A 13500-nucleotide genomic window follows, 5' to 3' on the forward strand; every position below is an offset into this window, starting at 1 on the left:
ATTAAAAAATTTGGTCAGGATTTTTTTTTGTAAGAAAATCAAAAATCACTATTTTTTCTAAAATTTATAGCTCAGCGGCATAATTTTTGACCATAGGGTAGAGTAGTCATCAGTGAGACAAGGGGAACAATGATAAAATGGCTCTCACAAGTCGTAGTTTCAACCAATCAGGCTCATATTTGGGGGAAAGGTGTGTCTACTGGATACACGTCTGCCATAATAGTGGCTTTGGTTATGGACGCTCCCTAGAAAAGTTATTCATAAATGTTTGATTCTGGGGTGTAAAAGTAAATTATGGTCAATAAATACATTTTCGCTCGTAAGCTGCCATTTACACCAAAACTAATATTTTTTTCAAATTTCTTTCGACGTTCTATAGGGATTGAGTTGGGCTACAATGTCTCTTCATTAGGTTTGGCCAAAATTTAGAATATACCTAGAATCCAGGGCTGTCTCATTGTTCCCCACTCATTTCAGCCCATGGGTAACAATGAGACACTTCGATTTTTCTTCATTAAACTTTTCAAAATCTATGGAAATCTTTCAAAACATGAATTGAAAGTGATTTTTGGCATATTTAGAGAGTTTAAACTTCATTTAAGCAAAAATACAAAGTTATTTGGTATAAATATATGGATTTTACAAAATTTAAATACTTTTTAGTATAACTTTTGTTAATTAAAGTTTTATGCCCAAGGCAAGTCACCTGCAATGGAACAATACAAAAACATGATGTTTTACTAAAAAAGTATTGATTTTCGTAGAGTGTCTCATTGTTCCCCAGCTGTCTCATTGTTCTTGCCAAGTGCGTCTACAATGAGACAGTTGAATAACTCTGGCTGTAGACGTCAGATTGATCTCATATTTTGGTCAATGTTAGAACACATTAAAAGAAAGAAAATGCAACAAAAAGCTCATTGAAACATGCTGATGAAAAAAATAGAAAAATCGTTGAAAGTTGGAAACCAAAAGTGTCTCATTGATGACTACCCTACCCTACTTCTCTATGGCTCAGAAGTTGCGGATTTTGGTCGCGTAAAACATATCAAAAAATCTCGAAAATAAAAAAATACGTATTTTGGGAAAACGATTTTTTTGTGAAAAAGGTTAATCAAAATACAGTCATCCCACATATTCGGAACACCCACATATTCGGAACACTTTTGTGGTAATTTGTCAATAGGATGCAAAATGCAACTTTTCTGACAACCCTGCTAATTTTAGGGCCTTTATTTGGACATTATCTTGCAATTTCATTACTAAAAGTAGTACTTTTTAAACAAAAACTGCATTTCCAGACTATTTTATCCAGAGCAGCAAAACACTGCCTCCAAATTGCCTGTTCCATGATTGTGGGATGTTATTGTGTCTCCCACAATTGTGGAACACCTGAATTTAACTGATATTTTCACAAAAAAAAGTAATCAGACCATTCATAAAACATTACCAAGCATGAGCTTAATTGGTTTCAGAGTGCGAAGTCATTATTTTGTAAAAAAATATGTATTCCTGGAGAGAAAAAAAAGTTTGTTTACATCGTAAGAAAAAAGTGTTCCGAATTTGTGGATTTCAAGGGTCAATGTTTTTTTTTTTAAATTGATATAAAACGTAAAAATGTACAGCCGGTCTATACATCAATCGAAAGATCGCAAGAAAAGCTTTCAAATGGATGTAAAAGCAAATCATTATGTTCAATTATCGATTTTCTATGATTTGTTGAACATTGGCCGTTCTGTAAACTGTTCCGAATATGAGGGATGACTGTATCGGCAATTTTTTTCCGTGTACCTATTTTTTCTGGAAATTCCTCAACAACAAGGATGCTGATTGCTCCAAAAAGACTTATCACTCGCGACCACAAAAACTGCTCTGACCGTTTGCTACCATTTGTCACTTCCACACCGAACGCTACTGAATACTCTTCTATGCTCTCGCTCTCACTCCATTCGGGTAGTTTAGCGAATGGTTCAGAGAGATCGATTGCGTTATGTCGTTCAAAGCTGAGATGAAATAGTTTGAGAACGGCTTTGATTTGCTCATTTATTGAACTGCTTAAAATCAATGTTATCACAAATATTTTGCAATTTTGTTCATAACCCAACATTAAAGACACATTTAAAAACAATTTCCATCATGCCAAACACAAATTTACGGCAAACTGTGGTAGTGCAGGTCAAAAGAGCGCCGAGCTGGTATGTTATTAGATTCTCTCCTCTCTGAACGTATTCGTGTGTGACTCGGGTGGACGGACGGAGTAGGCAATTTCTGGTTCTGATCATTGAACCAAAAATCGGGACCCCTGGAAAAAAAATAAAAAAAAAATCAAATCAAAAATATTTCATCAAATTGGAACTGGATGTATCCATCTTACAGAATAATAGGTTTCCTGTATGGCGCAGCTGCTTTTTGTTTTGCTCTATTTGGTCGTTTACTTCCTTTGACGTTTTGATCTCTACCTCGACTGCAGAAGCTATTTTTTTATTTTTAAAAAGCTACCAAATTCAGTTTATTGTTCGCGATGGAAATGTCCACCATAATTTGCAGGCTGTGCCTCAACCAAAACCAACCCGATTATTCAATTTTGAACGAAAATGAGCACTTGATAAGTCTTATTTTCGACTATCTTACAATTGAGGTAGGTTAAACTAGCCTTAGTTTGAACAGTTTATCTTTCAATTAACTTTCATCAGATTGTTCAAGACAGTTTGGAGGATTATTACATCTGCCGAGAATGCCAGGACACGTTGGAGACATTTGTCGATTTCAAATCCCGGTGCCTACAAAATGATGCTGAATTTCAGAGCAAGTATCAGTTCAAGCAGGAAATCTCGTGGGATATCGATGAACCGAAACAAATCGAACAAATTCCGGAGACGGTTGAGACTCAAGAAATCGAAATCAAGGCCGAATCAGAGTTGAATGTCAAGTTGGAGGAGGATTCATCCAGCGAACCAACCAAGCTGCAAACCGAAAAATACGTCCGCGATCGTCGCAAGTTGCCGTGTCACATTTGTGGAAAGTTTATCTCGAACGCCCAGTACACGGTGCACGTTTCGTTGCACAGCATCGAGGGTCGGGAATTTTCGTGCCCCATCTGCGGTCGGTCCTATCGGCAGAAGCACAACCTTAAAAAGCACCTGAACACGCACACGAAAGCCGTGATGCATCCGTGCAGTGCTGAGGGATGTGGTAAGCAGTTCGATTCGGCTTCGACCCTGCGGAAGCATTTTAAAATTATGCACACCAACATCCGGGACCACGTTTGCAAAATTTGTGGACGAGGGTTTGCGATCGCGAGTGGTCTAAGTGGCCACATGCGGACCACGCATTGCACCGAGAAGACCCACGGTTGTCCGGAGTGTGGGAAGCTGTTCAAGACGCCGTGAGTATTGAGTGCTGAATTATGAAACTTTTTCTAAATGGAACTTTTCTCATTTTTAGTGGCGAAGTAAAGTTACACCTGAAGATTCACACCAAGCGGGACCCATATCCGTGCCCAGACTGCGATGAATCGTTTCCAAAGGCATCGATCCTAAAGCAGCACAGAGCAGAAGTTCATAATTTTGTATTTGTAGTGAAAGCAGACGCGTTGGCAAGCTTACCAATTTGATAATAAATAAAAGTTTTTTTAAAATCTCTTTTCTCAACCACAAACTAACATATTCGATGTTTCAGCCCTACCTATAGCAGTGTAGCTTGGATGGCATGGCGTCAGAAAGAATTTTGAAGTTTCATTCTTGTTTGACCTTGAACACTGCAGTAGTGCACACAGCATCTTTACCGATCACAGAAGCATGTTTACATTTTTTTCTGAATTGTTTCTAGAAACTCTTTTAAAGTGCTTATAACTTTTGCGAGGATGGCAGAATTTTAAACTTTACGACTGAATATAAATTTATTTGAAGTCACATGGAGCATATTATTTATTACTTATTGAAACATTCTTTAAATACAGAACATTTTAAATTCATGGGGAAACATAAACTTGATGTTCCCCAGAATCACGTGCATTTTTTTTAACGTTGAATAACGTCTTACTCGGAGGTTAAATATATTCAGCATTTTTCTATTGAAATTACAACACTAGCAAAATAGTTTCGCTATCAAAACACTATCAAACAAAGCCTTTCGATCTATTCTCATCAGTTTTGCAGTTTCCCGCTATTTTAACAACATTGTCAGATATATCAACAATGGAGAGTTGCTTTTATTTAAGTTATTTATTATAATTTAGTCAAAAACACTTTATGAAATGGTTTATGTTCTCTATGATTTCACAAATCGAGTTTTCTTTGTATTTTTTTGCAATTCCGTCGTGAAACTACTTACTTTTCCTGTCATTCTTGAACGACGAAATAGCCTACTTTTCTGTACCAAAAATAACAGAATCGAATAGCAACACTTTTCAAAATAAATGCTGAAAAGTTCTACTTTTCAGCACTGAAATGGGTGCTGAAAAGTTGAACTTTTCAGCACTTGTGTGGTGAACCTCGTTGGATAAATGTACGACTCGTGCTGAAAAAATCCTCTTTTTGCAACTTGTTGCATAAACTACTATTTTAATTCGGTAGAAAATATGTCCATCATGTCAAAAAAGTCATTTTGTATCATTATAATATAGTTTATCCATGTCTCCATACAATTTTATTGGGCTGGTCACATGAAATTGATATGTAAATGTATGAAATTATGTATCTTGATAAGGGATATTCTTATCGATTTGGTGTCTTCGGCAAAGTTGTAGGTTCTGATTAGGAATTTTAGGAAAAAAGTAGATACACGGAAAAAACTTTTGATTTTTTTAAATTTAACTTTTCATCACTAAAAATTTAATACCCTAAATAGGTATTTTTTAATGTTCGATTTTGTCTAAGAAAATTTTCTCAGCTTATCAAAAAACAATTTTTTGGAAGTTCGGTTTATTCAAGAAGTATTTTTTGAAAGCAAAAAAAAACGAAGATATCGATGCCAACATTTCAAAAAGCATCATGTACAAACTATGCGTTTTGAGAAAAACGCATTTGAATTTTGAGCATCCATTATCAATTCCCATTTTAATATAAAAGCAAAATAAGATGTTCTAATGATAACAAACGATGATAAACGTTGCTTTTATTGATACTTGATCATCCAAATTCAATAAAACATTATTTCCGTAATTTTATTTGAGAAAAACAAACATAACTTCTTTTGAAATCACCAACGTCTATATCACCCTGCTGTCATTGAGGGGGACGCTTTGTTATGATTCGTTTTTCTTCGCCGAATGTACATGGCGCTTTATTCATGTTGCTTTTTTTTTCGTCACGAGGTTCATGTAGTCTTTTGTTTGACAGGTTGACAGGGCTATATAAACAGGGACTGCTGATGGCAGAGATTTTGTTTATGTTACTTTATTTAAAATCATTATTAAACAGACTTTACTGAAGTAACTTTTGCTCATTTTTGGTGGAGAGGTAGCTAATTAGGAGTACTTTCAGAATATGCAATAACCCAGAAAGTGTCAAAATGTACATGATGCCTTTTGAAATGTTAGCGTCGATATATCGAAAATTAATACTCAAAACCAGGGATTAAAAAAATACCGGCTCCGTGCAGAAGGTTCAGGGATCAAATCCCGGTCGGTTCCCTTGAAATTTGGAATCAGGAATTGAACTTTGAATATGAACAAAAAACCTTTAAGAATCAGGTGGGATTCGAACTCACACCCTTTGGATTGACGCTAACCAGTCGGCCATCATGAAGTTAATGCTCTAGATCTGAATTGATCCGTAGTGGCAACATAATGTCACAAGGCATAACATATCAAACCATTATATAACTACTAACACCGTCTCAAAAACAGCCCAGGGCCATCTCATATACTCATGAACTGGACGAGGGAGTCGTGGATTGCCTGGCCTGGGGGGAGAAATCGTTAGCCAGAGAAGGGTATTCGCTTCAAAGGTTCTTGAGATATATGGTGGTTACTCACCGAACCGTCTCAGTTGAAATATACTGTGGTCATGGCCAAGTCCTGCCAAGGCGGGGGTTCAAATACATACATACATACATACATACATACATACAAAACCAGGGATTAAAAATATGTTTTCCGTGTTCCTGTTTTTTTTATTTCTCAATCATAACCTACAACTTTGCCGAAGACACCAAACCGATCAGAAAATCCATTCTCAAGATATCGAGGTTTTTAAGCGAAGATGGCGTTTGAATGGTGAACGCCCGAAATGTCAAAATCACGCAGTGGTACCAACATTGCGGAAAAAGTGTGCCATGGCATGACAGCCACATTTTTTTTCTAATGTTGGTGCTACTGCGCGATTTTGACATTTCGGGCGTTCAACATTCGAACGCCATCTTCGCTTAAAAACCTGGATAGAATTCCGTAGTAACAGTTCAATAGGGCGAATCTGCGTTTGTAAACAAGCAGTCTATCCCTTTTGCGCTTTTGCTCAAGTGACAGTTCACGTCAAGTAAGAGGGGGATAGACTGCTTGTTTACAAACGCAAATTCGCCCTATTGAACTGCTATTACGGAATTTCATTCATTCACATACCCATTTTATATGAACCGCCCCCAAAATTGGGTACTAAAGTCCTATGTCAATTTTATGTACAACGGTAAAACACACGATTAAAAACCATTTCTAATCACTTTTTTTCATTTTAATGCAAAAAAATTGATAAGACAACATTTTTTCGATGGATCAACTATGGTCCCCTTGGAACGAGCTGTAAAGTAGGAACTTTTCTGTCAAGAAGGAATGCGAGGTTAATTTTTCAAAATTGATTTAAAAATCCATTTTAAACTCTTTGTGGTCGTACAAAGGGTCATTGTACTCAGAAAAATAAGCTTTATCGCTGTAAACAATAATATCAGTACACTCAAACCCCGATGGTTTGACACCAACTGTTGTCAAACGAACGGGGTCACTTTTTAGTTTGACACCCCTTTTACACGGAGTTCACACACACTATTAAACGTTTGTTTTGATAGTGTGCGTAAGCGCCGTGTAAAAAGTGACAGTTCGTCACTTTTTAGTTTGACTTTGACCAACCAACGGGTACAAACTAAAAAAGTGTCAAACGAAAAAGTGACCAACCACCGGGGGTTGAGTGTAATCTAAACTTTATTTTAGGACCTAATTCTCATCACTTTTACAGTTTTCCGCTACATTTTTGGATACGTCAATAATGGAAAGTTACTTGCTCACTTTTATTTGATCCATTTCCAACGATTCAAATTCCTAAGCTAAGTGAAAATGTCTAAGCAAAGTGATTGTAAATAGGCCACTCATTGTTAAGGAAGGGAATGGTTTTCGTCTACTTTATCCTACATGGAGAATTTGTGCGATTCGCTCCTCATACTTATTGCATCAAATTTTCGACTTATATGCACCCTGCAAGGCTCATGGACATTGTGATATTAAAATGATAACAGAACATAATAAAGTTTAGAGGGCGTTTCGGAATTATGCATTCACCTTTTTACAATTATATTTTACCAATAACTATTTATTAGCTGAAAAATTGGGTGAGTAATAGAAGACACACTCAAAACAAGGAAGATCGCTGCCTAACAAGATAATCTATTTGATCAAACGTGTAAAAATAGGTACTAAACGGTTGTACATCTCCAACACACTCACATATGCTAATTTTTTTTTATCAAAACATAAAACATGCTCAAAGCAATATTTGTGTTTCCTTGTTTAAATGTTATTTCCGATGAAAAGGGTTTGAGGGGGATATTTCCACAACTTTTACTTAACAGGTATGTAAATCAAATAACACAGGTCATTTCAAGGTAAATCATGGTATACACTGGTAACACAGACTTGGTTAAGTAACAAATATTTGTGTGTTTGGAACTGAGTCCCAAAATATAGTTTCTTTTTACTGATGATGTTTGTGGAAAGACTTTCCAGATTAACTACGGAAGAAATTGTTTTGATGAGTCAAAAATGTTTTGTAGCCTTTTCACTTTAATTACAAATATCGTACTCATTTAGTTTTTTCATTAATGTTAGTGTTTTTCATACCAATTTAAAAGAAGAATCTCTATTTTTTTAGATTGCGCATTAATCTCATCGTGTGTTTGTTTGTTGCCCTTATGTAAGGAGTTTGTGCTTATCGCTAAATTGCAGGTTAATAACTTTTCAGAAAAGAGTTTCCTTTAGAACATTGTTCCACTAGTGGTGCGAACCGCCGTTTCGGATTCGGGGCTGAAGGGTACAGAGAGAAGGTGAGAGACGATAATCACGTTAATCACAGTTAATTTAGAACAACGAGGCAGGTTTAAATATGAAAACTTCTGAAAGAAATAAGAAGATTACTCACCTGAGCTACCCGTTTGAAGACTATTTCTCCCGCCCGTGCACCCTCCGGTTGTGTCGATAGAAGCTCTGCACAAACCGGAAGGAAACGTTACAGCGTTCGCAAATAAATGGCTTTTCCCCCGTGTGTTTTGTCATGTGTGTCTTTAGCAAACAGGGCCACTCGAACGATTCGAAGCAAAACGGACATCCGATGCTTTTCCGAGCCTCCTTGGGCGACTTTGGCTCGTCAATCAGCCGATGGTTCTGCTCCATGTGATTTTGTAGTTCCTCTTCGCTGGTGAAAAACTCTTCGCACTCGACACAGTAATTACTGAAATCGTTCAACGCCGGAGTTCCGGACGGACTCAGCGGAGTTCCCGCTTCGTCGGCCACCACTTCCGGATGGTGCTGCGCGATGTGATGCTCGAGCTTACCGATCCGGTTGAACCGTTTGCCGCAGGTTTTGCAGTCCAGCCGGTCCGTTTTGTGCGTTTGCTCGTGAACGTAAAGATTCAGCGCAGTTTTGAGTTCCTTTGTGCAATATCCACACTTGAACGAACCGTTCTCGGTCGCACCACCGGCCACGTTTTGCAGCAGTGGCAGCTCGTCATAATTGATCCAATCCCTTTCTTCGCTTTCTCCGTCGTCACTGGCACTTGGCGTTGGAAGTTCCGCCAAAGGCTGTTCAGATTCACCCGTTTCATCGAGAAAGCTGATGTGAAACACCTGCCCATTCTTGACCACGACCTGCTCCATCTGGCCCATGTCATTGAGCTGATTTCGTTCGAGACCATGATCCAACGGGATTGGAAGAGGCACCGGTGCCGGAGGAAGCACATGCTGAGGTTGCGGGAAGGAAGCGAAATGGTGCGTTACTTGACCCAGCAAAGGTGGAGGACCCGGTGGCCCCGGTCCCGGGATCATCGCCTGCAGTGGGGCAAGTGTAGCTGGAGGGTAGCGCGGAAAGTTTCTGTGCATTGGTCCCATTGGCCCGGGAGGGTGGCACGGAATCGGTGGACACATAGGCGGTTCTACCGGACAGGGCAGCGCAATCGATACAGGCGGCGGTGGAACAAAGCCGAATGTTCCGTTATCGAACGGAGAACTATGCATGGGATGGTGTGGTGGCAAGCCGAATCCCGGCGGAGGACCACCGTCCAGATCATTCCAGTAGCCAAATAAGGGATCTTCCGGATATAGATTTGACTGCATCGAGCAGGGAGAGAATGGAGCCACCTTTTTTGAAGCTATTATGGTAGGACACCTTTTTGGATCTTTTAACAACAGAGTCACATTAATTTACCGATAAATTTCGACACTAAACTGAAGAAATTATTTTGGAAAACGGACCGAACGCTGATTTTATTGACATTTTTTTCCACTTCAAAACATTGCCGCAGTGTTGCCATTTCTGACATAAAGCTCTTCTCAGCAATTGGGTACTAAAGCCCTATGTCAATTTTTATGTACAACGGTAAAAAACACGATTAAAAACCATTTCTGATCACTTTTTTTCATTTTAATGCAAAAAAAAATTGACAAGACAACATTTTTTCGATGGATCAACTATGGTCCCCTTGGAATGAGCTGTCAAGTAGGAGCTTTTCTGTCAAGAAGGACCGCGAGGTTAATTTTTCAAAATTGATTTAAAAATCAATTTAAAACTCTTTGTGGTCGTACAAAGGGTCATTGTACTCAGAAAAATAAACTTCTTGACTTTTTTTTGATAAGGTCCTATAAACAAAAGTAAACATTGAGTGTATCCCGCTTACTCCGATGGACTTTGACATAAGGTGTGAAAGGGATACACTCAATGTTTACATTTGTTTATAGGACCTTATCAAAAAAAAGTCAAGACTTTATCGCTGTAAACAATAATATCAGCAATCTAAGCTTCATTTTAGGACCCAATTGCACGTTTGAAGCTTTTTAGAGAGATCAGAGTAAAATATGGATACACGCTCAGCCAAAATAAACAACTTCAGGAGTTATTTTTACGTAAATATAACTCGAACGACGTTGGCATGTCAGTCACAATGTAGCCCAGTCACGAAATATTCTAGCAGAGCTGGGTCTGCCAGAATCCTGCTAGAATAAGGCTTTCTACTCAGACATTTACCAACACATTCAAAGTGTGTTTACATGGCAGCTGGACGTTTGTTTGCATCAGGTTTCCTATCTCTTTCTAGCAAAAGTATTTTGTCAGGTGACTTCTAGCTGGCCCTGATAGACTGCAGTCCCGCGGTCGTGCGATTCGAAGCGTTATCTGCTCGATGTCGATTGAGTCCTGCCATTTTCGAGCGTTTGCCGTGCGTTTTGATCGAATGTCAAAAAGGCGACATCTAGTGCGTGTAAAAATCTTGGCAGGCGTTGATACAAATCAATGATAGTTGAATTTTCGTGGGTTTCCAAAGTAATTAGTTTAATTTATAGTATTATTGCGGGCGTTAATAATTAGAGTTCACGCGCGGTGATACGACCGCAAGATAATGGTCGCATGACAGCCGCATGACAACCGCAGAACAAATTGTTGGCAGTTGTCAAAGGTTGCCTTGAGTTTTCAGCTGACTTTTTGGAAAATATTCAAAACAAACCAAGTTGACAGCCAAATCAACGCAGAATTTCAGTTCAACTTGCCGATTTTTACACTGCGGTAGTGAGGCGGCAATAATCTCCTGTCAATCACAGCAATGGAGAAACGTGATTTTATCTCGCAATACGCAATAAATAAAATTGTTATATTTAGTGAAAAAACTGATTCAGGAGCATGACGGAACCCAGAAAAACCAAAAGATTGAGGTAAGGAATATTTATTATGGTTTGTTCACACTTTTTGTTAAATCAATAATTTATTTTAGATGGGTTGAAAAATGCTGTGGCCACCAAGTATGAACCAAAGCCGAGTTCCGAGCTTGTGACAAATTACAATTAACTTTATTTGACAACAATAATAAAAAAGGATTGTTTGCAAATGAAACATCTTTTTTTTTCATCGAATTAACCAAAAAAATCTGAAACGAGAACGTACGACAATGGCAGGACAATCTGAATAACAAAGGCGCCCGACAACGGCCCGTCAACGTCGATTTTCTCGAAAGCTGATTTCGTCGATCGTCGGACAAAGTGTTGCATATACGCACAAAAAGGGCCCGAATTCCGTCGGACAAACCGTCGGAATTCGGGCCGTTTTGTCAAGCCGTCGGGCCGTTTTCGGACCGTTGTCGGCCCCGTCCGTCAGTCAGGGAGTTTTATTCACTGGCCGCCCGATATGTCAGCCAACATACTTCGCAGGGCTGTGACAGCTCGAGCTCGATAATTCGACGCCAACATTTCAAAAAGCATCATGTACAAACCATGCGTTTTGAGAAAAACGCATTTGAATGTTGAGCATCCATTTTCAATTCCAATTTTAATATAAATTGTAATTGATTGTTTATTTGTGACGAGAGCCTGTTAGTTTACAACTTTTTATCAGGTTAATAAGATGTTCTAATGATAACAAACGATGAAAAACGTTGCTTTTATTGATACTTGATCATCCAAATTCAATAAAACATTATTTCCGTAATTTTATTTGAGAAAAACAAACATAACTTCTTTTGAAATCACCAACGTATATATCACCCTGCTGTCATTGAGGGGGACGCTTTGTTATGATTCGTTTTTCTTCGCCGAATTTACTTGGCGCTTTGTTCATGATGCTTTTTTTTTTCGTCACGATGTTCATGTAGTCTTTTGTTTGACAGGTTGACAGGGCTATATAAACAGGGACTGCTGATGGCAGAGATTTTGTTTATGTTACTTTATTTAAAATCATGATTAAACAGACTTTACTGAAGTAACCTTTGCTCATTTTTGGTGGAGAGGTAGCTTATTAGGAGTACTTTCAGAATATGCAATAACCCAGAAATTGTCAAAATGCACATGATGCCTTTTGAAATGTTACCGTCGAATTGTTTGCATCAGGACACTGTGACGAGAAGTTCGTCATTTTTGGGTTAAATTATGTTTTTTTCACTGGACCTAGAAAGCCTTATGGTAGAGAAATGCTGTTAGAATATTCATCTCTGTGAGAACATTGCTAGAATCCTGCTAGAACATCGTGACTGGGCAGGTCCAAAAAATTAAATCTATTCAAAACATGATTATATCCGGAGTTTCAAAAAAGTCCATAGAACCAATTTTTGAAATTTTGGTTTTTGCCCAGTGAAAAAATATATAATTTAAGAGCGAGTCCACGAACAAGGCATACCACTTTGTATGGGACGTCGTTTGGACCTCACCAATCTGCCTGAAATGCTCAAGGGTTGTTTGTACATATTAAACTATAGCATCTGGCCAAAATATGAGCACTCTACTCAACGAGAAGTGGGGAAAATCGAAAGTTTTATCAATTTTATGGTTCAAAAACTTAAAAATCTTTAAAATGCTGCAAAACTTCTGCAAAATTCAATTTAATACCAAAATTAAAGTTTAAAAAAATTCTTCGAATCACATTTATTCAAAATCAAGTTTGTTTCCAAGGATACTAGATGTCACCAGAAAAAGGCAGCTTCTTAATTTTTTTAACTTAATTTTTTAAAGGGTTTAAATTGATGGAAATAAACATTATTATGCATGTTTCTATTGTAAAATTGTCTCAGGAATACGAATTTAATATAATTTTCACAGGAAAATTTGATATAAGGAGTTCCCCGAGCAAAAAATTACTACCAAAAAATCACTAAAAGAAAATGTATCTATTAAATATGTTAAACTGCCTTTCCCCAAGCGTTCTCAGTATCAGATGGTAGTCCCAGATGTCCCCTACAAGCTGCAGGTCAAATCGAGTTGATATCTGGATGAAATACTTTTTTATTTGAGTTTGAAAATTGTGCTATTGTTTTGCCTTGTTTGCGAGTTTGGCAAACTGTCAAACACGAAAAAGTGCGAGTATGTTTGTTTGATCGAACTCGAGCTATCACACCCCCTCGAAATATGTTGGCTAACATATCGGGTGGCAAGTCAAAAAAAAAACAGTTAGACCTTTGCCTTTACTAAGCAATCGAATCCAGAAGGAAAACGATCACAAATTGTGTTGATTCGAGCCGGGATTTTAAACCCGGTCTACCGCTTACGAGGCGGAAGCGTTGCCACTGGGCTACGTGGCTCGGTTGATTTTTGATAGTTTTGAAATAAAAAAG

General features: G+C 38.0%; 2 protein-coding genes across 2 annotated transcripts; one reads left to right on the forward strand and one right to left on the reverse strand.

Annotated features, from left to right (window-relative positions):
* The first annotated feature begins 2465 nt into the window (after positions 1 to 2465).
* On the forward strand, positions 2466 to 3610 carry LOC6036214 (zinc finger protein 208). The gene is made up of 3 exons (XM_038261200.1): positions 2466 to 2635; positions 2691 to 3382; positions 3442 to 3610. The coding sequence occupies exons 1-3, from the start codon at positions 2519 to 2521 to the stop codon at positions 3608 to 3610; spliced, it is 978 nt and encodes a 325-aa protein (XP_038117128.1). The 5' UTR covers positions 2466 to 2518.
* A 3874-nt stretch (positions 3611 to 7484) lies between these two features.
* LOC6036213 (zinc finger protein 26) lies at positions 7485 to 9678 on the reverse strand. The gene is made up of 2 exons (XM_038265436.1): positions 8340 to 9678; positions 7485 to 8224 (listed from the first exon to the last, which is right to left on the reverse strand). Exon 1 carries the CDS (start codon positions 9527 to 9529, stop codon positions 8360 to 8362), a length of 1170 nt encoding a protein of 389 aa, XP_038121364.1. The 5' UTR covers positions 9530 to 9678; the 3' UTR covers positions 7485 to 8224; positions 8340 to 8359.
* Positions 9679 to 13500: the final 3822 nt, after the last annotated feature.

The sequence above is a fragment of the Culex quinquefasciatus genome, chromosome 3, assembly GCF_015732765.1.
Source record: "Culex quinquefasciatus strain JHB chromosome 3, VPISU_Cqui_1.0_pri_paternal, whole genome shotgun sequence".
Lineage (NCBI taxonomy): Eukaryota > Metazoa > Arthropoda > Insecta > Diptera > Culicidae > Culex > Culex quinquefasciatus.

Excerpts from the sequence above, each read along its gene's own strand:
- LOC6036214 (XM_038261200.1), top strand. The coding sequence starts at position 2,519 with ATGGAAATGTCCACCATAATTTGCAGGCTGTGCCTCAACCAAAACCAA. Across the intron at positions 2,636-2,690 it reads TCGACTATCTTACAATTGAG|ATTGTTCAAGACAGTTTGGA; the intron begins GTAGGTTAAACT and ends AACTTTCATCAG. Across the intron at positions 3,383-3,441 it reads GGGAAGCTGTTCAAGACGCC|TGGCGAAGTAAAGTTACACC; the intron begins GTGAGTATTGAG and ends TCTCATTTTTAG.
- LOC6036213 (XM_038265436.1), bottom strand. The coding sequence starts at position 9,529 with ATGCAGTCAAATCTATATCCGGAAGATCCCTTATTTGGCTACTGGAAT.